The sequence below is a fragment of the Balaenoptera acutorostrata genome, chromosome 1 (assembly GCF_949987535.1).
Source record: "Balaenoptera acutorostrata chromosome 1, mBalAcu1.1, whole genome shotgun sequence".
Classification (NCBI taxonomy): Eukaryota; Metazoa; Chordata; class Mammalia; order Artiodactyla; family Balaenopteridae; genus Balaenoptera; species Balaenoptera acutorostrata.
In genome coordinates, this window is record NC_080064.1 from 113,020,472 (window position 1) to 113,047,557 (window position 27,086).

The 27,086-nt window shown below is 44.7% G+C and overlaps 1 protein-coding gene across 8 annotated transcripts; it reads right to left on the reverse strand.

Moving 5' to 3' along the window:
- Positions 1-26,071, reverse strand: TPM3 (tropomyosin 3). 8 transcript variants are annotated; one of them, XM_007178512.3, is made up of 10 exons: positions 25,858-26,071; positions 25,129-25,254; positions 14,118-14,251; positions 12,319-12,436; positions 12,129-12,199; positions 10,773-10,848; positions 9,918-9,980; positions 9,668-9,737; positions 8,628-8,706; positions 1-242 (listed from the first exon to the last, which is right to left on the reverse strand). In XM_007178512.3, exons 1-10 carry the CDS (start codon positions 25,969-25,971, stop codon positions 239-241), a joined length of 855 nt encoding a protein of 284 aa, XP_007178574.1. In that variant the 5' UTR covers positions 25,972-26,071; the 3' UTR covers positions 1-238. The 8 variants fall into 8 exon arrangements, with proteins under 8 accessions (XP_007178574.1, XP_007178575.1, XP_007178584.1 ...); XM_007178511.3 differs by lacking the exon at positions 1-242 and adding an exon at positions 7,691-7,886; XM_007178513.3 differs by lacking the exon at positions 8,628-8,706.
- Between the last annotated feature and the right edge of the window lie 1,015 nt (positions 26,072-27,086).

Here is a 27,086-nt window from a genome sequence, read left to right on the forward strand (position 1 = left end):
GAAAAGGACACAGGGGTGGGGGTGGGAGAGGTGGCGAAAGGAGAAAGCAGCCTTCCAGTTAAAGATCAGCCCTCAGTTTAAAGGTCAGCTTCGGGCAGGCTGGCCTCAGCGGAGTCGGGGTCAGAGGGAGGAGCAGCGGCAGGATGGGACTGGGGTGCTCTACATCTCATTCAGGTCAAGCAGAGTCTGGTCCAGCATCCTTTGTGTACAGAGGTGCTCCTCTTTGGTGCATTTCAGTTTATCTAATGGGGGTAAAGGAGAGACGTTATAAAAACTAGAAGTAAATTTCAAGGTCTACCCACTCTGAGAATTGCTCCTGTTGCAGAGAAACTGCAGACTAATAAAGCAGCTGCCTTCTCAGCCACAGAAGTGAGCCATTGCATCACTCGGTTTTGCAGGGCCTCAGGCTTGCCTACTGAAGTTACAGGTGTTGCTGTACTTCTGGGGGAGGGAGCTGGGGACCTTATCAGTCATTTCCTCTCCTCCCCACACCCAACCAAGGCTTTCAGCTTTCAGTCACTGAAGGAGGTGGCCTTAAACACCAGCCATCCACTCTTCTAGTCTCTGCCCACAGGACAACACCTACTCGAAATAGTTCGCTGGAGTTTGACACATTGAGAACAAGGATGGGCATATTTCTACCAGTAGAAACAGCAGAACCTCAACTTGAAAAGAGTACAGGAGGATCCTCATGCACTACAGGCTTTCCTCAACAAGTGGAGAGGAAAGGAATAATTAGTGGGATAAATAAAAGAACCCCCATAGCTAAGTCAGAGAATCCCGAAAGAAAACAAAGTCAAGAATACTACAAAACATATCCTTGTAAGCAAAATCTTAACTGAGATTTTTGCAGAGCTATTCTTCAGAACTAGCCTGTGACATAGTTACTTACAATTAAACATAATACCAGGAGAAAGCAGCAAGAGGAAAAATGTCAGGAAGAAAACCGGCAGCTGAACATCACGGAGAATCAAAGCTTCCCAGCAAGTAAACCACTCACTGCTCTAGGGAGGTGGGGAAAATACTCTTCAACTCAGAGAAGGGGATGGCAACGCAGACCTATTCATATCCCACACCCCTTTCTTTCCCTTCCCTTTTTTCTACCCGGTCAGAAGGGCCCATCCCTGGGCCTGCAGACGAAGCAGTTACAACATCTTGTCAAGTCAGTCCTTTTATTGTTAGAAAACATCCATGCAAGGGAACATATCCTACAGTCAGTGCACAAGTGAAAGAGCAGCAAGTAAGGGTGGAAAACAGAAAACTCTCCCAGGTTTTCTCACTGTCTCTCAGGTCCCTCCCTTCATCACCCACAATCTCTTGAAAAGGGACAGAAAGGCAGTATTAATCTTAACTGTTCCCACTTTACAGTGCAGTTAGGAAGTCGACACTATTCTAACTGTCCCAACTAAAAAGCAATTTGCTTAGGGCAAAATAATAACTTTTAAAAGACAATCAGCTTTTTGCTGGGGTCCAGGTCAGTGGCGTGAGCCGTAAGCTCGGTTTAATGGGCATCAGTGAGCCCTGCCCATCAGTCACACAGATCATGCAGCGTTAGCTTCAGCTCATTAGAAAGCAGGCGGTTTCGCTCAAGTTGGCTGTAGAGACGCTCTGCAGCAGCAATGGAGAGGAGAGAAAACAAGAGAAGGAGAGGAAAAAGAGGAGGAGAAAGAGAAAAAGGGAAGGTTAGTAGAGTACCAGAAGTAAATTTTGAGACTTTCAACTACCTGGTATACATAACATGCATCTGTAAGGCAGGATGGATGCGAGGAGGATTAGGTCAGTTGGTGGAAAGACCAACAGAGGAATAAAATAAAAAATGCAGACTGACAAGTTGAAAGGATGACATTTTGAGGGAGAAAAGTATCTCCTTCACCGTATTTATTCCCTGGGTTGAGAAACTGAGACAAGTGAAACACGGCAAAGGAAGGAATACACCTGGCTTATAAGAAATACATTTATAATAATCGGGGTCTGTAAGGAACCAGAGTGAATGGTTGAACATTTTTCTGTAAAAGCATTCAGTACAGCATTATGAATGGGAGACTGGGATAAATATCCCTACACTCACTCAATCCTGTACTTTCTACTGCTTCTTGTTGTAGGTGTTGGGTGACAAGCCCATCATAGTGGCACAGAGAATCAAAACCCAACTTCACCTTTTCTAAAAGAACCCCAAACCTGTCCGAGCCAACAGTGTGTCCAGCCAGCCCCAGGTAAGGTGAATTACTGGTACAAGCCAATCAAGACTATCCTGTTATACTCCAAAACCAAATAAAAATTATGTTTGATTATCAAAAAAAAAAAAAAAAAAAAAAGACTATCCTGGTTCTCCAGCCTCATTGGCAGCTTGGGGGGATCATGTGATCCAGTTTGGGCCAATGAGATGTAGGGGGTAGTCTATCCGGGGCTTCTGGAAAAACTTTAGCTTTCTTTCTTGCCTTGAACATGATGGATGTGATGACTAGAGTTGCAAATTTCAACCTTAAAAGAAAGGGCCGTGAGAATCACGGAAATCCCAACTATATCAGGCCACAGTTGCTCAAATCAAGACTTTTTATTATGAGAGAAAAATAAATCCCATATTTATTTAAGCTGCTATTAAGATGTTTCTTATAACCAAAAGCATTCCTGATACAAGTAATTAAGCGCTCAAGTCCCCTGGCTTTATCTGGATTTTCTACTTGGAGCACATCTTAAAGAGGTGTAGAGTGATAATCGTTTTGCAATGCATAGAAATATCAAATCACTATGTTGTGCGCCAGGAACTAACATAGTGTTGTAGGTCAATTATACTTCAACAAACAAAGCCATAGAAAAGAGATCAGAGTTGTGGTTACCAGAGGTGGGGAGTGGGGGGAGGAGGAATTAGATGAAGGTAGTCAAAAGGTATAAACTTCCAGTTATAAGATAAAGAAGTACTAGGGATGAAATGTACAACATAATATAATTAATACTGCTGTATGTTATACATGAAAGGTGTTAAGAAAGTCATCCTAAGAGTTCTCATCACAAGAAAAAAAATTTTTTTTAATAAATAAAAAAGAGGGGGTAGAGAGAATCCAAATCCATGTGACCAACACAGAGGTAATGGCAATTGGGGATGGATCTTCCTGGTCTACTCCTAATGTCAGCCTCTGGTGTTCATAAACAAGTTTCTTTCTATGTTTTACAGTCTGTTTCAAAATGGTCTCAGGACCTCAATATGAAAAAGACTTTTCTGCCTTGCCTCTGTGGGCTGACCGTGGGCATTGCTCAGGTACCTTGCCTTCTGGGCTGAGGTTTTCCCAGTTCTACCTGGAAGCTGGGGGCCAGTATGTTCCCAATAATACTTGTCACTCTGTGTACCCAATCAAAACAGAAAGCATATATGTACAAAAAGATCCTGGGCGGAATAACCAAAAAACAAGAGTCGTATTAAGGGGCAGAACTGGAGGCAATTTTTTAAATTGTACTTCCCACTAAACCAGTATCTCAGTAGGAGGAATACTGCCCCTCCCCTCCGCTAGAGGGGAATTTAGAAATGTGTATTTGTCACAATAACTGGAGGGCCCTACAGATATTTATTGGGCAGGGGACAGCAATAAGTAGGATTGTTCTGTATATCCCAGAATTATCCTGGCTTAAAGGACTAAAGTTCATCATTGAGAAACACTGTACTAGTCTATACTAGTCCATGAGGCCTGGGATTCAACCTGTCTTATTCACTGGGGCAACTCTGAAAAATAGCAGGGGTTCAAATTATGTTGAACTCTCACTTCTTGAACTTTCTGGTGTTATATTACATATAAAGACCATATGCAACCTGACTGATCCATAGCACCTATATCCAAGTTAGGCAGTGTGACTCCCACTTCCTCCCTGGGAAAGAAGGGTGTTATTAGGATCATATCCCTAAAAGCAGCCGGTTCAATGAGGGTTTTGTTCCACTTAGGGAAGAAATAAAGAGACAGAGAAGAAGTGGGAGCATTTTATTGCCTAATTAAATCCCAGAACTTATAGTTCCTTAAGAATTGCAGAAGGTCAAAAAGATAAATGTGGTTGTTCTCTCACCTTGAACTTAGTAATAAGTAAGGTTTCTAACTCTGTTATTTCTAGTAACTAAAAATTCAGGACCAGACACTAGTTCATTAAAGTTCTTGGTTCCCTGATAAGAGCAAATAAAACAAACAAAAAAACAAGCCAGAGAATCCCCATTTGGTCTGATTTTCCTTTCAGGGAATAATCCCATGGATGCTACACATCCGTCACTGGTCTGAATCAGGTCAATTTCATTCTGTAACAGGAAAAGGAAAAGGGGTGGGGGTGCTTGGAGTAAAGGGAACTCTATCAGTTTTAAAGCCTCAAAGTTCAAGGAATGAGGTAGAAAAAACAGATTTTGCTCTTTTTTGTTTTTTTAAAACTCCCCCCTCATGTTAAGGCTAAGGAGTATTCAATATGTGAATGGAAGAAACTGGGTGTGACTAAGACAAGGTTGCCTAACATAACAGGCCAGTTCCACCCATCAGGTAACTTGGGGTCCAGTCACATTTTGTTTTATTCCTCATCCCAACAACGGTAATGAGGAAGGGAAGAATGGACTCCAACACAACAGCCTGTGGTTCTTTCTTAGAAATTAAGATGAGAGAAAGTTAAGAGATGAAGCACTTTGCTCTGAGATTACCAATGATGCTTCACCCCATTCCCATAGCTAGTCCTGGCTCAAGTAACATAGGATGGTTTCTATAAGGATACAAAGCATTAAACAAAAGAGTAAATTTATCATGGTACAGTATTTCAAATTTCACTCTGCTACCCTGGCTTCTTGGTCTCTATCCTTGCTCACACCAGTCATGCCATGGGGAAAGACAGGAGCTACCAAAGTATAACACCTCATTTTTCTTCTAATCTCTCTCTACTCTCTCTTCTTTCCTTTGTAAGAAGCCTTTCTCTGTACCAAAGTCAACTCCTTCTGCCTACATACTAAAACATCTAGAATTGTACTATCCAATGAATGCAGCAGCCACTAGCCACATGTGGCTAATTAAATTTAGATGAACTAAGAGTAAATAAAATGAGAATTTAGCTTCTGGGTCACACTAGCCACACTGAGTGTTCAACAGCCACATGTGGCTAGTGGCTACTATACTGGAAATCACTGCCAAAAGTTCTATTGGACTTTGTATAGACTATACTTCATGCCTTTATTTTCTTTCCCACCAATTCACTCTTCTCTTCCTTGAAATATGGCTCCTCTCCTTGTCCTTAAATGTCCAGTATATACCCTCAGATTAATAAAACATCAGCAACAATGTCCTATTTTCAGTTATCTTCCTTCTCTACCTGAAGTTGAGAATCACTGGAAATCACCCAGCCTTGAAGTTTTTAAAGTATCAAAGTTACTCGTTCTCCTTCTATCCCTCCAACCAATTCCACTTGGCTTCGTCCTCTACACAGATTTTCCTCTGCCTATTTTTTTCTTTTTACATTTGTAATTGTCTTTTAGGGTTCAAATTTACTTCCATGGCCTAAACTGCCTGCCAACCTCATGGATTCCCAAATCTCTCATATCAATTTCTCCCCTTCAAGTCTTAGGATTTTGTTTTCATCTTGGATACCTGCCAGTTTTTCAGACTTATATTCTTCTCTACTTTCCTGTGCCTCCCCAAACCAAGACCACATGACCTCTCTACACCTTTAATACTACCATTTTCCTAGGCTCCAAGCCAGTCATCCTTGACACTTCCTTCTTGCATTTAGTGACCAGGCCCTTCACAATGCCCAGGTTCAGCACCATCCCCTACTACCACTACTCTAGTTCATATTCTTATCTCTGGGAAACTGCAATAACCTAACCCAGTATTTCCTAAAGTGTGCTACAGTCACTGCTAGTGATATGTGAGAAGACTGCAGACAGTATACATTTGTGAACTTAAAAAAAATTTATTAGCTGTATTATTTTAATGTGCATTAGAAAAAAACACTAGCACATGTCAAAACTTTTGATTTCAAATTAGAATTGTGTAGCGTAAGAACAAATCTGAAAACAAGTAAATTAAAAAAATAATGTAGGCTGCATGTGAATATGGCAAAAGCCATCAAAAGTGGTATGCAAATGAATGAAATTTGGGAATCATCGTCTTAATGGATCACTTTGATAATCTGCTCCCCTTCTAACATATTCGTAGCTGCCAAATTAACTCTTCTTATATGCTACTCAGAACATATCCTTGTTCAAAATCTCCAGTGGCACCCCCATTACCTACAAAATAAAATTAAAACTCCCCAGCCTGATACAGCACATACCTGTTCCCTACTCTAACTAAATGGTTATAGCTCTGGTGTCCTTCCCAACTCTACGCCTTTATTCTTTTGCTTCTCTTTAATGAAGATACTCAATATCCACTTTCCTTCAACCAGATTCTGGTTGTCAAAAATCCAATCTTTTGGAATCCAATAAAAACGAAGAGGAAAGTTTTAACATGTTTATTAAGTACCTTTTATGTGCCTCCTATCATGAGACTTTCCTAATCATCCCCACTGCAATCAACCTCTTCCCCGCCTCTGAACTCCCACAAAACTTTATTATTTGGGGCACATATCACACATCATCTTTAGTTTTATACATATGTTCTCTCTCCTACTGGATTTTGAGCAACCTGAGAGTAGGGATGATGCCTCCATCTTTGGTTATTTCTGTCCCCACCTTAATACCCTGTGCCTAAATTAATAACTTAACCTGTACCTTAATCACAAAGGCTGTGTGGCAAAAAGAAATGGTACAGACAGAAAGAAACCTGAATTTGATGAGACCTAAAGTTTTAAACTAGGGAAAACCTCTCTACCTGGCTGTATCTGTTTAAAAGAAAGGCAAGTTTTAAATATATACTCCACTGAGAAACTGAAATACTAAGTGAACAATACTTAGGTGCTTAGATAAGTACAACCGATGACTGCACTACCCAGATTAAACCATCTCTGCTATGTAAATTAGCGTAGGAATTTCCAAAAGGTTGATATTTAATTCCACAACATAAACTAGGAACAATCTTACTAGAAGCAATTAACCATATTTATGCATGTAATAAATTACTACCTTGTGTATAATATTTGAAATATGCATGATTGTTTTTATTTTTCCAGTAACAATCATTTATCACTTGTCTTCTATCCCGGTAGCACATACTAGCACGCAAATGGTAGTGAGCCTCAAGTATGTAAGAAAGGTTTAAAGAAAACATAAAACTGCTGGAAATTCTACCTATTACGTATTTTCTGTGACTTGGGATAATATAATTAGTCAATTTTAGTGGTAACATATTTGGGTTCATCGGGTATTCCGAGGATGCACCAGTTGAACCACTGGTAAAACGGTAGAGAATATATATTGGGAGGTACTTCTGTGGTCTCTCAAAGGAGGAGAACCTAAAGAGAAGACAAACATTCCGGACGGGATGATTTAAGAACCTGGAAGTAAAGGACTTAGATGATCTTATTCAGCTTGAGTAACTTCTCCTAGTCCACCACTCTGATAGATTCAGATCAGTTGAATTTAAATGTCAAGAAAAAATAGACACACACAAAAGTGGCTTTGATTATATAAGTCAGAGGAGGGAGAGCCTACAATAGCTGCTCCCCACATCACACCCCCAAGGCTCCTTTTTAGGGACAGCAGCAGCTTTGTCAATGACACAAATGCAGGGTGGCATGAGGCTTCCGGCAGCTTAACATTTTAATTTGGGGTGAGGGGTGGAAGAGAATACATAAGTTGCTTTGTGGTCCCCCCGCCCATCCTAATGCCTTGGGGGTCAGCCAGGCTGACCCAAATGGAATCCAGAGCGAGAGTGGGGCGTTGGGTTCCCCGAGGAAAGGGGGCAGATCCAGAACAGAGCAGAAACGGTGATAATTATCTGTGTGAAAAAGTAAGGAGACTCTAGGTGAGAAGGACTAGCATCAATCTAGACAGCAATCTGGGAGAAAGGAAGAGGTGAAAAAGGAAGAGGTGGCAGTAGGAATGATAAAAGAGAGCCAGACACTACAACCTGAGTTATTTGGCTTCTTTTCAGGGTTAGTGGGAAAAAGGCAGATTAGCATCAAGGATCAGGGATCCACAGCAAACAGATGAAGTCCCCAACAACTCTTTTTGGTGCTTTTTACTACCTGGCTTGCTCTGGGACTCAGCTTGATTTTTAGGTGAATTTGGTATTTCCAATCATGGGTGTTTCCCCTAAACTTTAATATCAGGGCATCATATACACCCATGAAGTCTGAGTTTTGTTGTAAGATGCTAGGGCCCAAGTCACTGGCTCTCTGGGCCCTAGTTCCTTAAATTTATATGATGACATGATTCTATCTTCATCAGTAGCCCTTCTGAGACTAAATTTGAGAAACAGATAGAAAAATCCTGGTGTCATAATGAAGGGACTATGAATAAAAAATACAAAAATTACTCGTAGATCAGGGTGCTACCACTGATCCAGGATTCAATGCCTCCCCAGCTTTTGCCAACAAGTAACCAGCACCAGTGTTTTAAAGATAAGAGTGGAGATTCTAGTTTTCAGAAAACAAAACCAGAGCACACTATGCACAGCCTACACCCCCACCCACCCACAAGCCAAGGTCCCAGCCCCACTCTGCTGTCAGATAGTTACATAGAGGTCATGTCATTGAGGGCGTGGTCCAGCTCCTCGCTAATGGCCTTGTACTTCAGTTTCTGGGCATAGAGCTCATCTGGACAGGCACAGGAACCACAGGGAGGAACGAGGGGACAGAGTAAAAGGTATCAGAAGCAGATGAAGAGAGGGAATCATTAGAAATTAGGGAAAGTGTGACCATGGGTCTAATTCCACAGTCAGGAGAACATCTATCCTGGTTGCCACGACTGGCCATTTTCAGATCCACTGTCCCCAGGACGAACGGGACTTCTTGACGCCTCTAATCAACTGCAGTAAAGGTTGAGAACCTGGGCATAGTCATGACTAGAAATTCCAATTACCAAAGGCACTCAAGAGGATACCATTCCCACCCAGTTAACCCAATTCTTAGCAGTGATAATGCTGAATTTAACAAACATAGAAAAAGGAGAAAATACACATTAATATTCAGACACTTCTTCTTTACCTACCCATCGTGACCAATATTGTTGGCCCCTTTGCTCTACAGGTTGCCTCCGCAAAACTCTCCCAAAGAATATCCTGCTACCCAGAGTGTACCAAAGGAGCATATCTCAGAGTTCTCAGAGCAAAGTACAAACTTTCCCTTGTTAGGGTAGATGCAGTTGCCAAATTATGGGGGCAGGAAGTATTTAGAAAGCCCCTGGCATCGGTCAGCTCTGAGAAGTGGTCATTCCACTGCTGCATCTCTTGGTGAGGTCCCCCACAACTTGAGTGGTGAACAAGATTGCCAAAAGTAGCCATGGGGTGACATGGAGGTACATGCTATTACCAGTCTCCTCCAAGGGAAGGATGCAAATTCCAGAATATTAGGTAAAGTCTTATTACAGGAAGAGTAAGTATAAAAATCCACTTCCAGGATTTGACCCACTTCACCTAGCTGTGGCACAGGGCAGGGCGTAGGATGCATGCCAAGTCATTACCAACTCCCTTTGGTGTATAGGGGAAGAGGCTAACGGTCAAAGGGCAAGGTCATCCTCTAGATTTCTTTATTTTAATCCCTCACCCAGGCTCCATACCTTCCAAATCATCAATTGTCTTTTCCAGCTTGGCTACCGATCTCTCAGCAAACTCAGCACGGGTCTCTGCCTGGGGGAAACGTGAAATCAGTCAGAATCAAGAGATGAGTAAGACAGAGAAGGATCTCTTCTTCTTCCACCTTCTACTTCTATACCTTTCAGAACCAAAGCCAGCTAGTGTTAAGTCTACATTAATGCCTTACATGCCTCTAAATGTTTTGGGTCCTTCCTTATAATCCCCTCAGCTCACCTCCTTGAGTTTATCAGTAAGAATCTTTATCTCTTCCTCATATTTGTCTTCTTTTTGAGAGTACTGTAAGAGAAGTAGAATAAACATTTCAGAATAGAAATTACTCACACAGACAATACCCCCCTCCTGACATTTACTTTTACACTGAACATCCTCTTGGATTTAATGTGCTGAATGATCCATGAGAAAGAGCAAGGCCGTTTTGGGACAACAGTCCTTAAAATCCATAAATTAATGTCCTTAGAGCCATGATACCCTCAGAATCCTCCGGGACCTTTATTTATTTAAAAAATTTTTTTTATTTTTGGCCAAGTGGCATACAGGATCTTAGTTCCCCGACCAGGGATCAAACCTGTGCCCCCGGAATAGGGAGCATGGAGTCTTAACCACCAGGCCACCACGGAAGTCCCCAGGACCTTTATTTTTAAAATGGACCTAAGCTTTGATCTTATTCAGATCAACCCAGGAAGGTATTCTTCCTGCCTCCAGGTTAATGAGTAGGTGTGGTGACACCTTGAGGCCACATGGTTGAAAGAGTCCCACAAGAAGATAAAGGCAAGTCATCTGTCTTGATTGCTCATTAGGTCTCAGATCTGATACTATTTGTTGCCCCCTTCTGTCAGCATAGCAGTATCAGCCAGAGGAGAACATGACCCCAGTCACCTGAGACCAAGAAGTTATTTTAACTACAGCAATCAATGTGCACAGGAATTAGCATTAAACCCAGAATCTGGAGAGAGAGTAGGTGGATACTTCTCACTGGATTATATAAGGAATGGGTTTCTCCAGTCTTTCATCAAGGGCAGGGCTGGGCCCAGGCCCCAAAGCCTGTCACTTTTACAAACCAGCCCCTACCTTCTCCGCCTGAGCCTCAAGAGACTTGAGGTTGTTGGTGACATTCTTCAGCTCCTCCTCCAGCTCAGAACACTTACTGTGAATATTTTAAATACCGCAGGAGAGGAAAGGGGAAGAAGAGAATAAAAAAAAGGAGAGAGACACACAGACATGAATTGTACCTATATGTAGAGAGAGTTGGAAGGCACACTGGGGAAAAGAGAAGTTCCCAGGTAATCTGAGCAAGCATCAACCCTCCTCCCTCTACCATAGAACATGTCAGGAGCTGGACCCTCCTGGGCTGGGACTCAGAATGTTTGGATACTAATAAAGAAAACACTTGACAGAAATCACTACCAGGAACAAATCATAACTGCTACCTGGGGTGGAGGTGGGAACGGATGCCCAACCCAAATAGTCCCCCAAATCACCCAAGGGAAGGTGAGACCCTGTGGAGAGGCAGTGAAGCAATTAGGAAAGAAGAGATGAAAGATGCCAAGTAAGTGGAGAGGAATGGAGCATTCCATGAAGAGATGAAAAAGCACTCAACAAATCAACCAGTGGAGGGGAGGCAGCTGCAAAACAAAACAAAACAAAACAAAACAAAACCACACCATACGTATAACCTCTCTGTGGGTTCAATGGTTAGTACCTTTTCTTCAGCAGCACTCAGACACTTCAGGTTCTGGTCCATCAGTCTGATCTGCTCATCCATCTCTCGGCAACGGCTGTTAGTGATAGTCACAGGGATCGCACAAGCCAGGTTGTGGGGAGGGAGAAAGGTCAAAAAGGAACACAGCAAGGAAACAAGCAGCAAAATGGAAAAAAAAAATAAAAAATCAAAAAATGGGAAGAAAACATCACCATGGTCATGATATGTCACATCTAGGAGAGGGGAATGCAAGGGAAGCACAAATAAATACGCATCAGCACGGACTTTGTTAAACAAGGCCCAGAAGGTGCCAACAGGGGAGCAGGTCATGTCTGCCTTTGCCCTAAAGTTCCCCAGAAGCTTGGCAAAGTGGTAAAAACAGAGGCAGATCTTAAGTCGGCACAACCAATTCAATGCCTCAAGGAGAAGCAGAACCCAGTTGGAAGGACCCAGTAGGGCCTGCCGGTTAACAGTTCACCATTTTTTTAGGTTTCATTTTCCTCTCAATGAAGAACAAGTGACCTCATTTGTCACTTGTCACTAGTTAAGAGAGTAAGAAAGCCCAAAGTCATTCTTAGGGCTAACAAAAAAAAAAAAAAAAAAAAGCATTCTAGATGACTCCCACTCTCTAGGTCCTGTTTAACAAGGTTGAAGGAATGCTAGTTTATTCACATTAGTGCCCAAGCCAAAGGGGAAGGAACAGAATGGTATGGCAAGATACTCACGACTCTGCCAGCTCAGCTCGCTCCTCTGTGCGTTCCAAATCTCCCTCAATAATCACCAACTTACGAGCCACCTACGGGACAAGACGCAGGTACAGCTCAGTGAAGCAAAGAAGGAGCCATTTCCCTCTCATGATTCTTTTCAGAAGCCCAATATCGCTGAAGAGAGAGGGACAAGCTAAAAGCGTCTTACCTCTTCATACTTCCTATCTGCCTCTTCTGCAATATGCTTAGCTTCTTTGAGTTGGATTTCCTGGAGTTCCATTTTTTCTTCATCTTTTAAGGCTCGGTTTTCAATAACCTTCATACCTCTGCCAGAAACAATACGGACAAATGTGGCACTGACAGCCTGGGGAGCCTGTCATCAACTCAACTCCAAGGGACCCAGAATTGCACCTTTTAAAGCCCATTCCTCTCTACTTGCCACTCAAAAAGAATTTCCATAGCACCCTCCCACCTTAGTTTAATTATTTTGTTTAAAACTTTCTTATAAAAATAATACTTATTAAAAAACTAAATATTTAAGTGTATAGTCTAAAAGCATAAAGCAAAAAGTAAGCCTCCCTAATTCTAGTCCTGCTCATCAGAAGTAATCTCTTAATTCATAATCCTTCCAGAAGTGTTTTATATGCCCAAAATCTCATCTCCATTTCCCCACACCCCAAAGGAATCATACTACACTGCTCTGCAACTGGTTTTCCTCAATTTCTATAATTTGGACACTACTCTGTAATAGTACACACATAGCTGTCTTATTTATTTTCACAGCTGCACTGCGTTAATGTACTCCCAACAGGGTATTTTTAATTCTGAACGTCTTAGTTTGATCCCATCCAAGTCATCACACACTTTTGTTCTCGTTTAACTCACACGTGACAAGGAGCCAATTGGCTATTTTCGACAAAAATGAGTTGGTTCAAGGACTGTGGTTCTCAACCCTGGGCACATATTAAAATTATTGGAGGAGGGAATTCCCTGGTGGCCTAGTGGTTAGAATTCCAGGCTTTCACTGCCGGGGCCTGGGTTCAATTCCCGGTTGGGGAACTGAGATCCCGCTAGCCTCTCAGTGCGGCCCAAAAAAAACAAAAAATTATTGGAGGAGCTTTAAAAACATCAATGCCCAGATCTCTTTTGCAATGGATTCTAACAGATCTGGGATAGGACCCAGGCATTCTGAGATATATATATATATAAAATAAATTTATTTATTTATGGCTGCGTTGGGTCTTCGTTGCTGCACGAGGGCTTTCTCTAGTTGCGGTGCGCGGGCTTCTCATGGCGGTGGCTTCTCTTGTTGTGGAGCACGGGCTCTAGGCACACGGACTTCAGTAGTTGTGGCATGCAGGCTCAGCAGTTGTGGCTCGCGGCCTCTAGAGCGCAGGCTCAATAGTTGTGGTGCACAGGCTTAGTTGCTCCACGGCATGTGGGATCTTCCCGGACCAGGGCTCAAACCTGTGTCCCTTGCATAGGCAGGCGGATTCTTAACCACTGTGCCACCAGGGAAGTCCCTGATATATTTTTTAAACTCCCCAAAGATCCCCACCACACACTCCCATGATTCTAACAGTGCAGCCAGGGTTGAGGGCTTATTAAAACACTGATTGCTGGGCTCCACCTCAAGAGTCTCTGATTCGTAGATGAGGGGTAGGGGCTGCTGAGGATTTGAGTTTCTACCAAGTTCCCAGGTGCTGCTGGTCTGGAACCTCACTTTGAGAACTGCTATGGGTGGGTGCCGTCTAAGTGGAGGCCATCCTGGTGACCCCATTTAAGGATCATTAGGTCAATTTATAGAGAAACACCAATTATAAAAGGGTCACAGGTCCAGGTAACCCCTACTCTGTCGGTCTTCATATGGAGAGAATATGCAGAAGGAAAGAAGATCCTATAAAGATAGGTTACGGTTTTAAAAAACAGGTTTATAAGAAACCTGTTTGATCAGAGCCATTATGAACTTCTTTTGAAATCCACACTTCATCAGGCCCCTCTACACACCTCTCACTCTCATCAGCAGCTTTCTCAGCTTCCTCCAGCTTTTGCAGGGCAGTGGCCAGGCGCTCTTGAGCGCGGTCCAGCTCCTCTTCAACCAGCTGGATCCTACGGTTCAAGGAGGCCACCTCAGCCTCAGCCTGTGTTTAAATGAAAGAATGGGAAAAGGAAGCAGAGGCATGGTGAAAAGAAACTGAACTAATTATGACACTAAGATTGGGGTTGACTACCACCATGAGGAAGCCAGAGCCTTGCAGGGTAGAACATGTCATAACTCAGATGCACATAAGACCTAGCAGACATGATTTTATATTCTATAATATTACATGTATTTTCCTCCCTTTCCCATCAATGAATTCCCATTCGTTCCACAGGAAAAGTGTTTTTACTCAGCTCCTTGCCCAGCCCAGTGTCAGTTACTACCAGTTCAAATTCCTGAACACGCCAGTGTCAGAAAAGGTAGCCAGTAAAGGGGTCCTTCTGCCTGAGCTCTGGCTTAAAGGTGTATCTCACTCTGCAGCAGCTTTCTCATAAGTGTCACATAAAGTGGAAAAATAAGAAAGGTTTCTTAAAGAGGGAATCTTGTATTATCTATTAATTTGTTGCTTAACTCAAGTTGTTAACCCTCTGATCACCTTACCCTAACACCAGGAGGAGATTAGCCAAAAGAATAATGTTTTCCAGAAGAACCTTCCAGAACAGAAAAAGCAAAAGGATGGAATATTGGGATACCTACCTCCCACCCTTTCAACTTGCCCCCTCCTCCCACCTTTTAAAAGTTGGCTACAAGGAGCTTCTTCTGGCTAAAATTATCTGCTCTGATGGCATTACCAAAAAAACTGGGGGCAGAAAAGAATGTTTCCTTCATGCCCACCACCACCCCTCCAAATTTCTGAATTGTGACTCCTTTCTATTCCTCAAGTCATCCCTTTAGCCTAACCCTCCAGTACGGCATATGACAATCCTCTCCCTGGCCTCCACCCCACAATAAGGCACAGGCTAGAGTCCAAGTAATCCCATGCCTCCTCCTTGGCAATGGAATAAGAAACAAGGAAAGAAGAAGGCAGCTGCATGTGCATGAATTCTACTGGTAGAAAATCCTCCCTCCTCTGACTGCCTTTTCCCTCCCCACACCTTTACTGGTGGCAAGTACACTGACCGCCACAACCGCACAGGAATTTAATCTGCCCTGCACGCTCCCCAGGTTCCGATGCTTATCCAAGTGCTTGGCAAACACGATCTCTCTTCTACAGCCCAGATTGTGCCTGAATTCTATTACCCTGATTTCCTCCTGGCAGTCAGGGGTGGGGGTAGCTAGAGAAATAATCTGGGCCACCAGCCCCTATGGGAAGGGATATAGCCCAAAACACTCCTGTTAAGAATCAGGTAATTTGGCACAAAAATTTCCAAATACAAACATGGGAGATTCAAGGCACTGCAGGGGCTGGGGCTATATAACCACTGACCTACAGGAAAAGAAAATCAAGACATCTATATAAGCTGAAATTACTAAGAAACCATTTGCGTCTCTATTCAAAATATCACAAAGACAAGTATTCTCCGGTCCTGTCTCAGGAAACCAGATGCGCCCTAGGACAACACACATTTCGCCTCACAAGCTCAAAAAGGCTGACAGGTTAAGATTATGAGAACAAGTCTGCTTATCAGCCAAGAACTATGAAACACTGCCAGTACAATGATTTATCCCACCCCGCTCCCTTCAGATGCCTAGAACTGAAAAAAAAAAAAAAAAAAAAAAAGAACAACATCGAACCCAGATTTGAAGGAAGCTCATGAAATCTAAGTCCCACCCAGCTCACCAGAAGTTACCCAAATTAAGTAAAGATAACAGGCTATGGGGGCGGGGGTGTACAGTTTCCATGACAACAAGCTGGCTCGGGCAGTTTCTCCCACAAATCAGCATTTACAATAGAATTCTTCGCAAGGCTGAAAAGGGAGGAGGAGAAAACACATCTTGATGCCCTAACTAGAGCATGCGCACATTGAACAAGCCTGTACCAAAAACAGAACCCAGGATGGGAGTCCCAGCAAAAGCTTTGGAGACCTGGGTGGGGAGGGAAGGGAGGAGGGCAGTCACTGTTCTCTTTTTTCTCCTCCCACAGAGGATCAGTTCTCTTTACAATGAAACAAAAGCTTGCAAAATCAAGATCTGTTTAATGTTTAAAGGAACAAGGGAAGACACCTACCTGACTTTTCCTTCCAGCCAGAACCTATGCACAATGCCTATCCCTTTCAGGTCAATCAAGTGGTACCAAGAGATTGAGTGGGACTAACTTCTGCAGATGAGAATGGGAAACATGGCCCTGGGAAACATTAACTTTATATGCTCTTCTGTCATCCTAGGTTTAGCATGCCTAGATGTGGTTTTGATCTTTCAGCCTGCCCACCTCTGCCCAGCTTGGAGGTACACTGTGAGGTCCTTCCTTCAGGTAATAATAGGATTCTCCATTACCCAAGAAGCAAAAACCCCAAGGCTGGAGAGGGGAACACAGCAGCGATTCAGTCACATCAGAAGATGGCTGACAACAGCTTCAGCTATGAAATGAGTTTGGTTTAAATGCTACCATCCTCCACACTGAAGAGATTCCCCAAGCGCGCTATACCTGTCAAGGCAAGAAACGGACAGGGGACTGGTGTTCAGAGGCAGATCAGGGCCAAGGACAGAAGGGGATTAGCCTAAATCTGGCATTTTGCCACTCTGGGGTTTTTCTTTTTAGACAAAAGCCACAGATGAAATTCAAAGGAAAAGAGTAATGGAAAAGTTAGGATTGAGCCCTGTGAGTAATGGACTGCCCCAGTTCACTGTGTTCACAAATATATCTACCCAGGGAGATACTGTGTCCTTGGGGACTTTAAATTTCAGCAAGGGGCTGGCAAGTTGGAAGGAAGGGAGCAGAGTTATCTGTCCCAGAGTAAACAAAGGTGGAGTCTAAGCGGAGGCACTCAGAGCAAAGGGCTATTTGCCTCTCCCCTATGAGTATGTGCTCTAGTATGAAGGTAAGAGAAAGGTAATCAGCGGGAAAGCAAACCTAAACCAAAGAAAGGTGATAAAGCCAGTTGCTTACTCCACCAGACCCTACGAATAGAAGAGAGCCACACAACAGTCAGACATTCTAACCACAGCCACCCACCCCCTGCAGACTAGGAATTTGGGAATAAGGCCACAATCGAAACTGCTAGTCAAAGCCCACTCACTCCCTCAGTAGTATTCCTAAATTGTTTAGACCAGAAAAAAAAAGAGACAGAGAGAGAAATACCCGCGGAAGTTAGGAGACAGGTATTAACAACAAATAAGGTGAACTGTACACTTAAAAACGGTTAAAATGGTAAATACTTACCATTGTGTATTTCTACCACCACAACACACACACACACACACACACACACACACACACACACACAGAAGGAAAAACACTGCATTTAAATATTATGTTGCAGTCTGTTTCAGTTTCGCAAAAAGTGCAAAGGAGATTCAAAATCAAAAGTGGATTTGACAAGGTGCTACATTATAAAAGGTCAATCTCCAGGCCAAGAGCAGAAAAGATAGATGGATTCCAGAACAACTCAGTCTCTGCTCTGGACTCATCCAGCTTCCCAACAAGGGTTGGATGTTCACACAAAGCAACCAGAAAAGGAATTAAGTGACAATCCCACTAACAGCATGCGATACCATCAGGGAGTGCAGAGCTTCCAGCTCCAGGAGGGAGGAGCCTGCAAAACCCACATTCCAGAATGCCCTAAGAGGATAACAGGCAGTTCAAGCACCACTCCCCTCCCTTCCCACAGGTGTCTCCTCAGGAGGAATTCAAAGTTCACTAGAGCAGAAAGTCAAAAGATTAGGCTCCCTCAAGCTAGGGAGTAGAAGATACTGGTTTCATAAATCTTTAACCCTACTTCCCCATCTGAGGGCTTTCTCACTAGATCTCACTCAGCTCAATAAGCAAATTTGGCAGGCTCTGAGGGAGAAGCTTAAGAAACATCTGAAGCTGCTCTCTCTGCTGCCTATTACCCTAGAGTCACCAAGGGTGGGGAAAAAAGGAGTTAAATTTTCCTGCAAGGAAAATTACCAAATCCGGGGGGGAGTGGGTGAGGATCCTAGGGGGAAAACAAAATCCTGGGGGCTGTTGCTGGGGGGACGACATCATCTACCCCAGAACTATTCCTAGCATGCCCCTACTTTGAGCCTGATTCTGGAGCTCAACACATGGCTAGTTCCTTCAAGCCATCCCTGTCTTCCCCTTTAAGGGGATCTGGTCTCCAGAACAAAGGAGATCAGAAACTGTCACTAGTGATAAAGAGTCACCCAGCCAGTCCATCTCACTTGAATTTATAATTAGAAGTTACGGGCATAATGAACGAAAGAAAAATCTGCTGAGAAATGGGTGACTGAGAAAGCCAAGCTCCCAGCATTTCCACGCCCAGTTATAAAAAGAAATGACTATTCTAACAATCTTTAAGTATTAACCTGGAGGGCAGCTGTTTTCCCCCTTTTCCCCCAAAACATTAATTCTCAGCCACTCCATGAAGGAGCAGCCAGAAAGGTGGGGGGGAGGGGACTTACCAAGGGAAAGAACAACAAGGAATACCATAAACCACAAGAGTTCTTTCACTAAGTCTTCAAATTTTAGCAACAGTTACTTTCCTCTCCAGCCTCAAGATCCTCCAAAACCAAAGCCTCAACTCAGGAGATCAGCTCCACCCACTGGACTGCACCCTAGACCTTGGAAAACCTTATGGCTTACTAAAACTAGTCCACCACTTCTAAACAGAAAGCAGTTTCAGGAATCACCATTCAATCCATTAACATTTTAAGTTCCAACTTTCAGTTGAACAAATATTTATTGAACTTAAAAAAAAAAAAAGAAGACACGGTAATGGGTAATTGGGAAAGTAGCAGAGTAGCATCACTTCGGAACTCATTATTTTGTCTCCATCAACCATACTGCCTAGGTCAACCAGAAACCTTGACAGAAATCGGCACTCCATCAGATTCTCTACCACATACACTCGCTTATCAGCTCTGCTTGGAAGAAGTGTTCTTAACCGGTTCAACTTGCACTCTTCACACTTCAGCAATAAACGCCTGAATCTGGCAGAAGTTCCTGCCTTCCAGGTTATCATGGTAAGTTCTGTTGGTTCCTACATTTGCACTAACAGAGAGAGTGAAGTACCATCTCCTCCCCTCCTGCTTCACTACGACAGAGAGAGTGGGTTTAGCAGTTGCAAGGGCTCCCCTTAAGAGGAAAGGGCCCCAGGACGGAGGATGGGAGGCGGTGCTGTGGCCTCAACCTCCTCCAGGGAGGGCACCGCGCTTCCTCTCAGCCGACTGCTGCCTCATTTCCTGAGCAGGAGGAGGGAGCGGAAAAGCTGCCAGCAGGCCACGTCGGGGGCTTTCCGGCGGTTCCCACCCCCGACTCCCCACCCTTTCACACTAAGTTCGGCTCTGCCCCCACCCAGACCAGAGACGCATCCACCTACTCTCACCCCTTGGGCCAGAAACCTCAAACGAGAGCACAATCCCCGCCCCCCGCCACGGGGAAGTGGGGGAGGGAGAGGCCGCTGAGCCCCTCCCCTGACCGCGCCCGACTCAGAGGGACTGAATGAATGAGCAGGGAGAAAAGAGGAGGAGGAGAAAGAAAACCACCCCCCAGTCCCGGTGAAGCTCAATTCCTTCAAAGGTCAAGCCTGCTCGCTCGAGCACCCAGTTCCCCCCTCACCCGCTCGAGGTCCAAATGAAGCTAAGCCCCACCCATCCTCCGGGCTCCAACTTCATCTTCGAGTATGCTGGCCCCCTAAGGACCGTGCTCCACCGCAAAAATGGAACCCACTTCTGTCCCATCTTCTCCAGCGCCTGCCCCTCCCTCACGCGCCTCGCCCTCTCCGTACCTGTTCCCGGGCCCGCCTTTCTCCCTCCACTTCCCGCTGGAGGCGCTCGGCCCTCTCCTCTGCATCATCGGCCTGCTGCTGCAGAACCTGGATCTTGCGCTTCACCGCCTCGATGGTGGTGATCCCAGCCATGGTCCCCACCCAGCCCCTGCTTGCCTTAGGGTTCCTGCCTCCTCCGCTCGGCGTTGCAGCCGCTTCTCACCCCTACTTCCGCCTGCTCCGCCCTGAAATACCGGAACTCACCCACCCGCCAGGATGTGACGCCACCGCTGCCGCGCCCTCCCACCGCAGGCAGGCGGGAAGGCCGCCCACTGGAGGGAGACCCGCGGCTGGGAGCGAGGGCCGGGACCTCTTTGTGGCCCTAGGCGACCGCTCCCAGCCTTTCCCTCGGGCCAGTAAAGGGGGGCGGGGTTGGGAAGAGGGAGGGCTACCATGGTAACCGGAAGGCGCGTCGTGGTTAAGCCTCTCCAGTCGCTGGGCAGGCTGCCCGCAATGGTTGGCCTGTGCGGCCGTTACACCCGCCGTTGACCCCTCACTCCCTCAGTGCTGGTCCGCCACCACCTACCCGCTAGGGCACCCTGTGTCCTCTCCACAACATAAACACCCTACAAGCCTCTACTTCCACCCACCCCACAAATGCTCCAAACCCAGGTACTAAGAAAAGCCTAGACTTTCTGGGTCTCATCTTCAAAAGACGATGACCTCTCCAGCCTCCTTTTAAAGTCTGCTCAGGTAGGTTCTCTCCCATCTCCTGAAAATCAATGAAAGGAATTAATGGGGGATGAAGAGATGGGCAGGTTGACAAAGTTCTCAATCTATTTGGCATCAGTTATGAACGTAAGTGTTCTATTTAGAGTACTGGTCTTTTCCCCTGTTACTTTTGAGAGTCAATATGCGCCAGTGATTTGCCAGCCTCTCCAAACCTTGAATGATTCAGGACTTGGTAATTAATCATCGCTTACAATTCCTTTTGTAGGTGAGGAAGATATCTTATGCCTCCATTTTGTCAGAAGGAATCCTCTATTACAGACTACTGTTACCAGATCCTTTGTGCAACAGCATGATATGAGCACCTGAAAAACTATAGTACTGTGGAACTCAGCCTCCATTCTATGTTATAACTCACCAATTTCACACCGCTCTGCTTCCAGGTACCCCAAGGAGCTATTTATGAGTTACAAACTGCCCCTACAGGCATTGCCATGCAGGATTTTTAGAAGCACAGTAGTAAAGGGCCTTGGAGATTTTACTGTTCCCTCTTATTTCGTTGTGTTCCTGCCACCTTCTCAGTAAGTAATAATAATAAGTCTCTCCTGTGATGCAGCTCTCTTCTCCTCTGGAGAATGAGGGTGTAGAAGAGGATTTTAAATTAAGAATCCTAATCCGCAAAAAGATTGATAGGTAAGTCAGGTGCTGCACTCAGTGCCAGGTTCTGAAGACACTCCCACCAGAGGGTGTGTCTTCAACTATCTCCATTTAGAAATACTGAGCATTGAGACTATTCAGAGGAAACAGAAACAACGCAAACAGTAAGTAATTTGCTTGATAGAGTTACCTGTACACTCTGATTACCCCACCCCACCCCAGGAATTGGAAAGAAAAAGCAGGGTTTGAAGCCTCAGTAAACTGCCCTGATGGCCTAAGAAGTTTTACAACTCTCTTTGGAGAAATCTGATGAGAGGGACTATGGAAACAAAAATGAGACTTTGTCATCTGGGTGCTGATCAGCAGGGGGCAGTATTGCGCGCGCGCGCGCGCGCACACACACACACACACACACACACACACACACACACACTGCGCGTCCCCGCCCCCGCCGCTTTGCCCTACTGAAGAATCAGAAGACCTCATCTTAAACAAACCAAAGGAGTGGTGAGAGCACCACTGCATTCCTGAGGCTGGTAGATTTGAACAGATAATCTTCTCTTGATCCCGAGAAACAGGTGGATTGACTCCTAATGACCTTTAAAAGCATGATGGATGGGCAGCAAGGGGCCCAGTGCTACTGTCTTCCTGGTAACCAACAATACAACAGTATATCAACAGATGTATATGTCTGTCCTGTCCCTCTTCTCCCCATCCCTTTCACCTCCTGTCCTTAAAAAAGGGTGTTATGACTCTCATGTCCAAACTATTGCACTCTTCTTTCCCCTTATTTTACCTTCAACAGCTTCTGATTTCAGATTAAAGGAACCCTAGACATGGTTGCACAACAGTGTGAATGTTCTTACTGCCACTGACTTGTACACTTAAAAATGGTTAAAATGGCACATTTTATGTTATGTATATTTTTTCCACAATTAAAAAACAAACCAATAGGACCTTGGATGAACTCAGGGAGGAAATAAGTTTAGTCTGATCTTGCCACACCCTCACCCTTTCTTTGTTCAAGGAGTCCTGGCAAATCCTACACTTTCCAAAAAGGCTTTTCAGATAACCAGAACTCCCTGCGTAAACATGCAGTTATTGACTCCCTCCTCCTTCTCTTCCCCTTATATCTACATCAAAGTAATATGCCCTGTTTACTTGTTTATTAATCTCAAGGGCAAAAGCTGAGCTGTGAACTCCCTTCGTATTAGACAGAGCAGCCTCCCCTCAAAGATGCATATATTATGTTGCTGCTGACTCTGACCCTTGCTTTCTACTTTTAACCTCTTGCCTCCTCCTTATTCAGCACTTTTCCCAATTCCTATAAACACCTCACTTTCCTTCTTTGAGCCCTTGAGGCAGGAGTCAGCAAACTTTTTCTGTAAAGGGCCAGACAGTAAATATTTCTGATTTTGTGGGCCATAGGGTGTGGCTACCACTCCCTTGTAGGGAGAAAGCCAGTAGGCAATATGTAAATGAATGGGCATGGCAATGTTCCAATAAAACTTTGTACAAAACCAGGCTGTGGCAGGATTTACTCCACAGGTGGTAGTTTGCTGACCTCAGCTTTGAGAAAAGAAACCTTTTATTCCTGGGGCTTCCCTGGTGGCGCAGTGGTTAAGAGTCCGCCTGCCAATGCAGGGCACACAGGTTTGAGCCCTGGTCTGGGAAGATCCCACGTGCCGCGGAGCAACTAAGCCCGTGCACCACAACTACTGAGCCTGCGCACTAGAGCCCACGAGCCACAACTACTGAAGCCCGCGCCTAGAGCCCATGCTCTGCAACAAGAGAAGCCACTCAATGAGAGGCCAGTGCACCGCAACGAAGAGTAGCCCCTGCTTCCCGCAACTAGAGAAGGGCCCCCGCGCAGCAACAAAGACCCAACACAGCCAAAAATAAAAAAAATTAAAAAAAAAAAAACCTTTCTTCCTGTTTCCATCTTAACCTGGGACTAACAGATGTTTGCCTCTTGCCTACAACCTTCCCCTCCTATTTCTTGTTCCCCTGCATATCTCTGAGGGTACTTAATGACTGCTGGGAAAGCTAACAAGGGGGAGAGAAGTTGAATGAGTTTTTTAACTCATACTTTACGTATTTAAATGGTTTTGGTGGATTCCTATATAAATATGAGAAGTTTCTTTCAAATGAATGTACTTAGTAGACCCTGTCTAGGTGGGGGCTGACGTGTGTGTATGTGTCTGCGTGTATGTGTAAGGACAGATAGAATTCATCCCCAGCAAATTCCTTTATCTTCCCAATGATATGGGCATATTGTTTAGAGCCTCTATGTCATTCTTTCACCCCCAAGATCTCAGGTTAGGCTTGTTGGCTCTTTTCATTGTTCCTGGAAACACCTCCTCAAGCCCACATACTAGCTGTTTCAGCCTAAGGACTTTCTCAGAGAGTTGTTACTCAACATGTCACAAAATTGTTATCAACCTGACATTATGTCAGTTTGTGAAAACTTACTCCCATGCCCGTTTATTAGAACCAGAGAAATCTATCCATCTATACCTAGAACCTAGGTTAGGCAACTCCAGTAGGCCATCAAGCATTTGCCCAAAGTCCTGGGATTAACCTGTGTTGTTCACAGTTTTGCAAGAAGGAAGAATTAATTAATAGTTTGCAGTGGCCTAAACTTTTGGAAACTATGAACATGTATAATATATATGATATGCTTTGTGTCTCTGACCTCTGGCATGATATATTCAGCAACCCTCACCACTTCCCCAGGCCCCTGAAAGTGGCAGAAAGCCAAAGAGGAGATCAGAAACCTAATAGTAAAGCGTTCGAATGTGAGGATCCGAAAACATTTCTGAACGGCCTACTCTGTCTCTAGCTGTTTTCCAAAACCAAGTGGAATTTTAAAAAACACATGTTCCTATTAACTCAGTGCTGAGAATTGACTGTATTTCCATCAATACTGGGACATTCTTTTGTTGCTGTTAAGATTCCTATGTTACTTTTCTTCCAAAAATCTTTTCTGTGTAGTCTCTCATTTATCTTTGTGGTTAACTTCAGGACTGAAGATGAAGGAAAGTGGGTGATTATGAGATAACATGAAGTGGAAAAGAGAATTTGTTTCATTTTCAAATGGGAAAATTCAGCTCTAGAGAAGCTGAGTAATTTAGTCAAGGTCACAGAATAAGGTCTGGTGGTGACAACTTTACCCCCTGAGTCCTTATTTCTATTATAGTATATCATTCTAAGATTCTCTCTGCTGCCCTATAAGCAATGTTTTCTATGGCATCTCTGTGACATAAGGGTAAATGCCCACATTGGCCAAGATAAATAAACCCATATAGGGCCAGGGTCAGTGTGACCTCCTTTGTCCCATTGTGAAATCTGAGCTGGCTTTGCTGGGCAGTTGAGAGATGAGAGTTTCCCTATTAATACACATATCTACATGCCAATCCTTGGACGCAAAAGCTAAGAATGTGGCATGGGGGAGGAGGTGGGAAAAGTGATAGCAGTCTGGACTTGGAGTCCCTCCCTTTGTCCAGGTCCTGGGAAAGATAATTAAATTCCTGGATTGGGGGTAAGAAGGTGAGACTTCTACATGTCTTTAAGAAAGAAAGCATATGCCATTACAAGGGTATGCCACCATGTGGCAAAAATGTATGTGGGTATCAATGTCTATGTTCTCCGAATCCACAAGTATGTATATGTCCAAGTGTTTAGTTATTAACATGAAGATCTATGTGTGTAGATTAAACCCGTCCCCCCATTTCTCTATACTCACATCAGCTGCTTTCTTCTCTGCCAGCTCCAGCTTCTCCTGGGCATCCTTCAAAGCTTCAGAATACTTGTCCAGCTCATCCTCTGTCCCTTTCAGCTTCTTCTGCATGGCTGCCAGCTCATCTTCCAGCTATAGAAGCCCCAAGAATCACACACAAGACATATATACACAACAGTGCAGTCTCAGACCCTAGGCTCTTGAGCCCTGACAGACCCCTGAGCTCAGCCTCTATGTTATCATCCTCAGAGAGACACACTTTCTCCCTAGTCAGTTTCAGCCAACTGCCCCAGGAATTATGCTATGCCCTTCGCCTGTGACCTTGTAATCTCTGACCCTAAGATGACCAAGCCATGCTGGGTTTTCATTAAGACACTTACTTAGGATGTAGATGTCCGTGACTCCATTTAAGGGAAAAGAGATGCTACGTGCCAAGCTCCCACTTTTTCCTCTAGAAATCAGGGTTTTTTTCCAAAACATGATCCACTCCCACTTAAATCCAGCAGACACACTGTGGCTCAGAAGGCGCCACCGATTTTCCCAAGGTCACACAGGCAGTCTGAGGTAAATACCCTAGATGTCCCCTGCCTATCCAGTGAGGCTGGGGAAGAAGAGGAGTCCCTCCCACCCAAAGGATGAGCTGGCACCAGTGGTCACTGCCTTTCCCATGAAAACTCTCTTCCATCTCACAGTCTTGTTCACCAGCAGGTGAGAGAGACCAAGGCCAAGGCCTACCTGTTTACTTCTTTCTTCTGCCTGCTTCTGCTCGGCTTCAGCTTGCTCTGCCCGATCCAGAGCATTCTCCTTGTCCAACTTCAGCATCTGCATCTTTTTCTTGATGGCCTCCATCGTGAACAGTGGCTGTTGGGGAGCTCACCTGTGAACACTGGAGGACTGGAGACTAGGGTAAGAAAGAAGGGGCTGCTGGCTGAGTGACTAGTTCCCCAGACTTGAGCCTTTATTTCTGCCCATGGCTCCACCTCTTGTTCCTAATATGGTCTTTCCAGCTCCCTCCGCCCCATCATTGTTCTCAGGGGAACACAGGGTGAGACACTTTGATGGACTGACATCACCAGCAAAGAAAAATTAGGGAACAGCTGAGGCTGATTTTAGACAATGGAAAGTGGGGGGAGGGGAAAGGTTCTCCCTGACCCTGAAACTTTCCACTCACTCTGGGCAGCTCTATGGGTGTTTTAAAAGAGAAGGGAGGGGGAGGGGGAGGACATTGAAATAGAGAAGGGTACTTTGGCAATTCTAGAATGGTAGTTTTCACCCAGAGGCTCCTAGTTGCCCTTCAGCTTCCCCCTTACTCTCACCCAGACTGTGCTGGATGCTAATCAAATTCCACTGGTTGAGTTTTACCTTTTGATTCCTGGTATTCAAGGAGCTTGAGCAACAGTGAAGAGGGGAGGCCACTCATGATCCTTGACAATTCCCCCAGATCCCCAGATCAAATTACTGTGCTATTTTGAGCGTCTCTAATTGGCAGGGAGACATCATTCCTCCCCCTTAAGAGCCACAGGGATGGAGTAAGAGGGTAAGGTTGGGATCTAGAAGGCCATCCCAGAGCTTCAAGCGGGTGGGGCCGGGGGAGAAAAGAGGGGGATGGTCACAGTGATCCAGATAGGGTAATGTCCTCCATTTCTCCATTTCCCCATAGTGGTCTTTAAATAGAACTTTTATAGCGACACAGACCAAGGTCTGTGTTGCTCTCTACTCTCCTCCTCACCCTCTGCTCCCTTCTTAACTCCCCCCACTCATCATCATAATCATCATCATTACCCCCTCTATTCCCCTTGGCTTAGTTCCAGGCCATGTTCATTCCACTTGGAGCCTTGCTACTGACAGGTGGCAGTTAATCCCAGACACTGGCACCGTACAATCTGACAATATGCCAGGGAGAGGTGGGCACTGTTCAAGGTGACCAGAGCTAACATGGAAGAATATAAATGGCTCTAATTAGT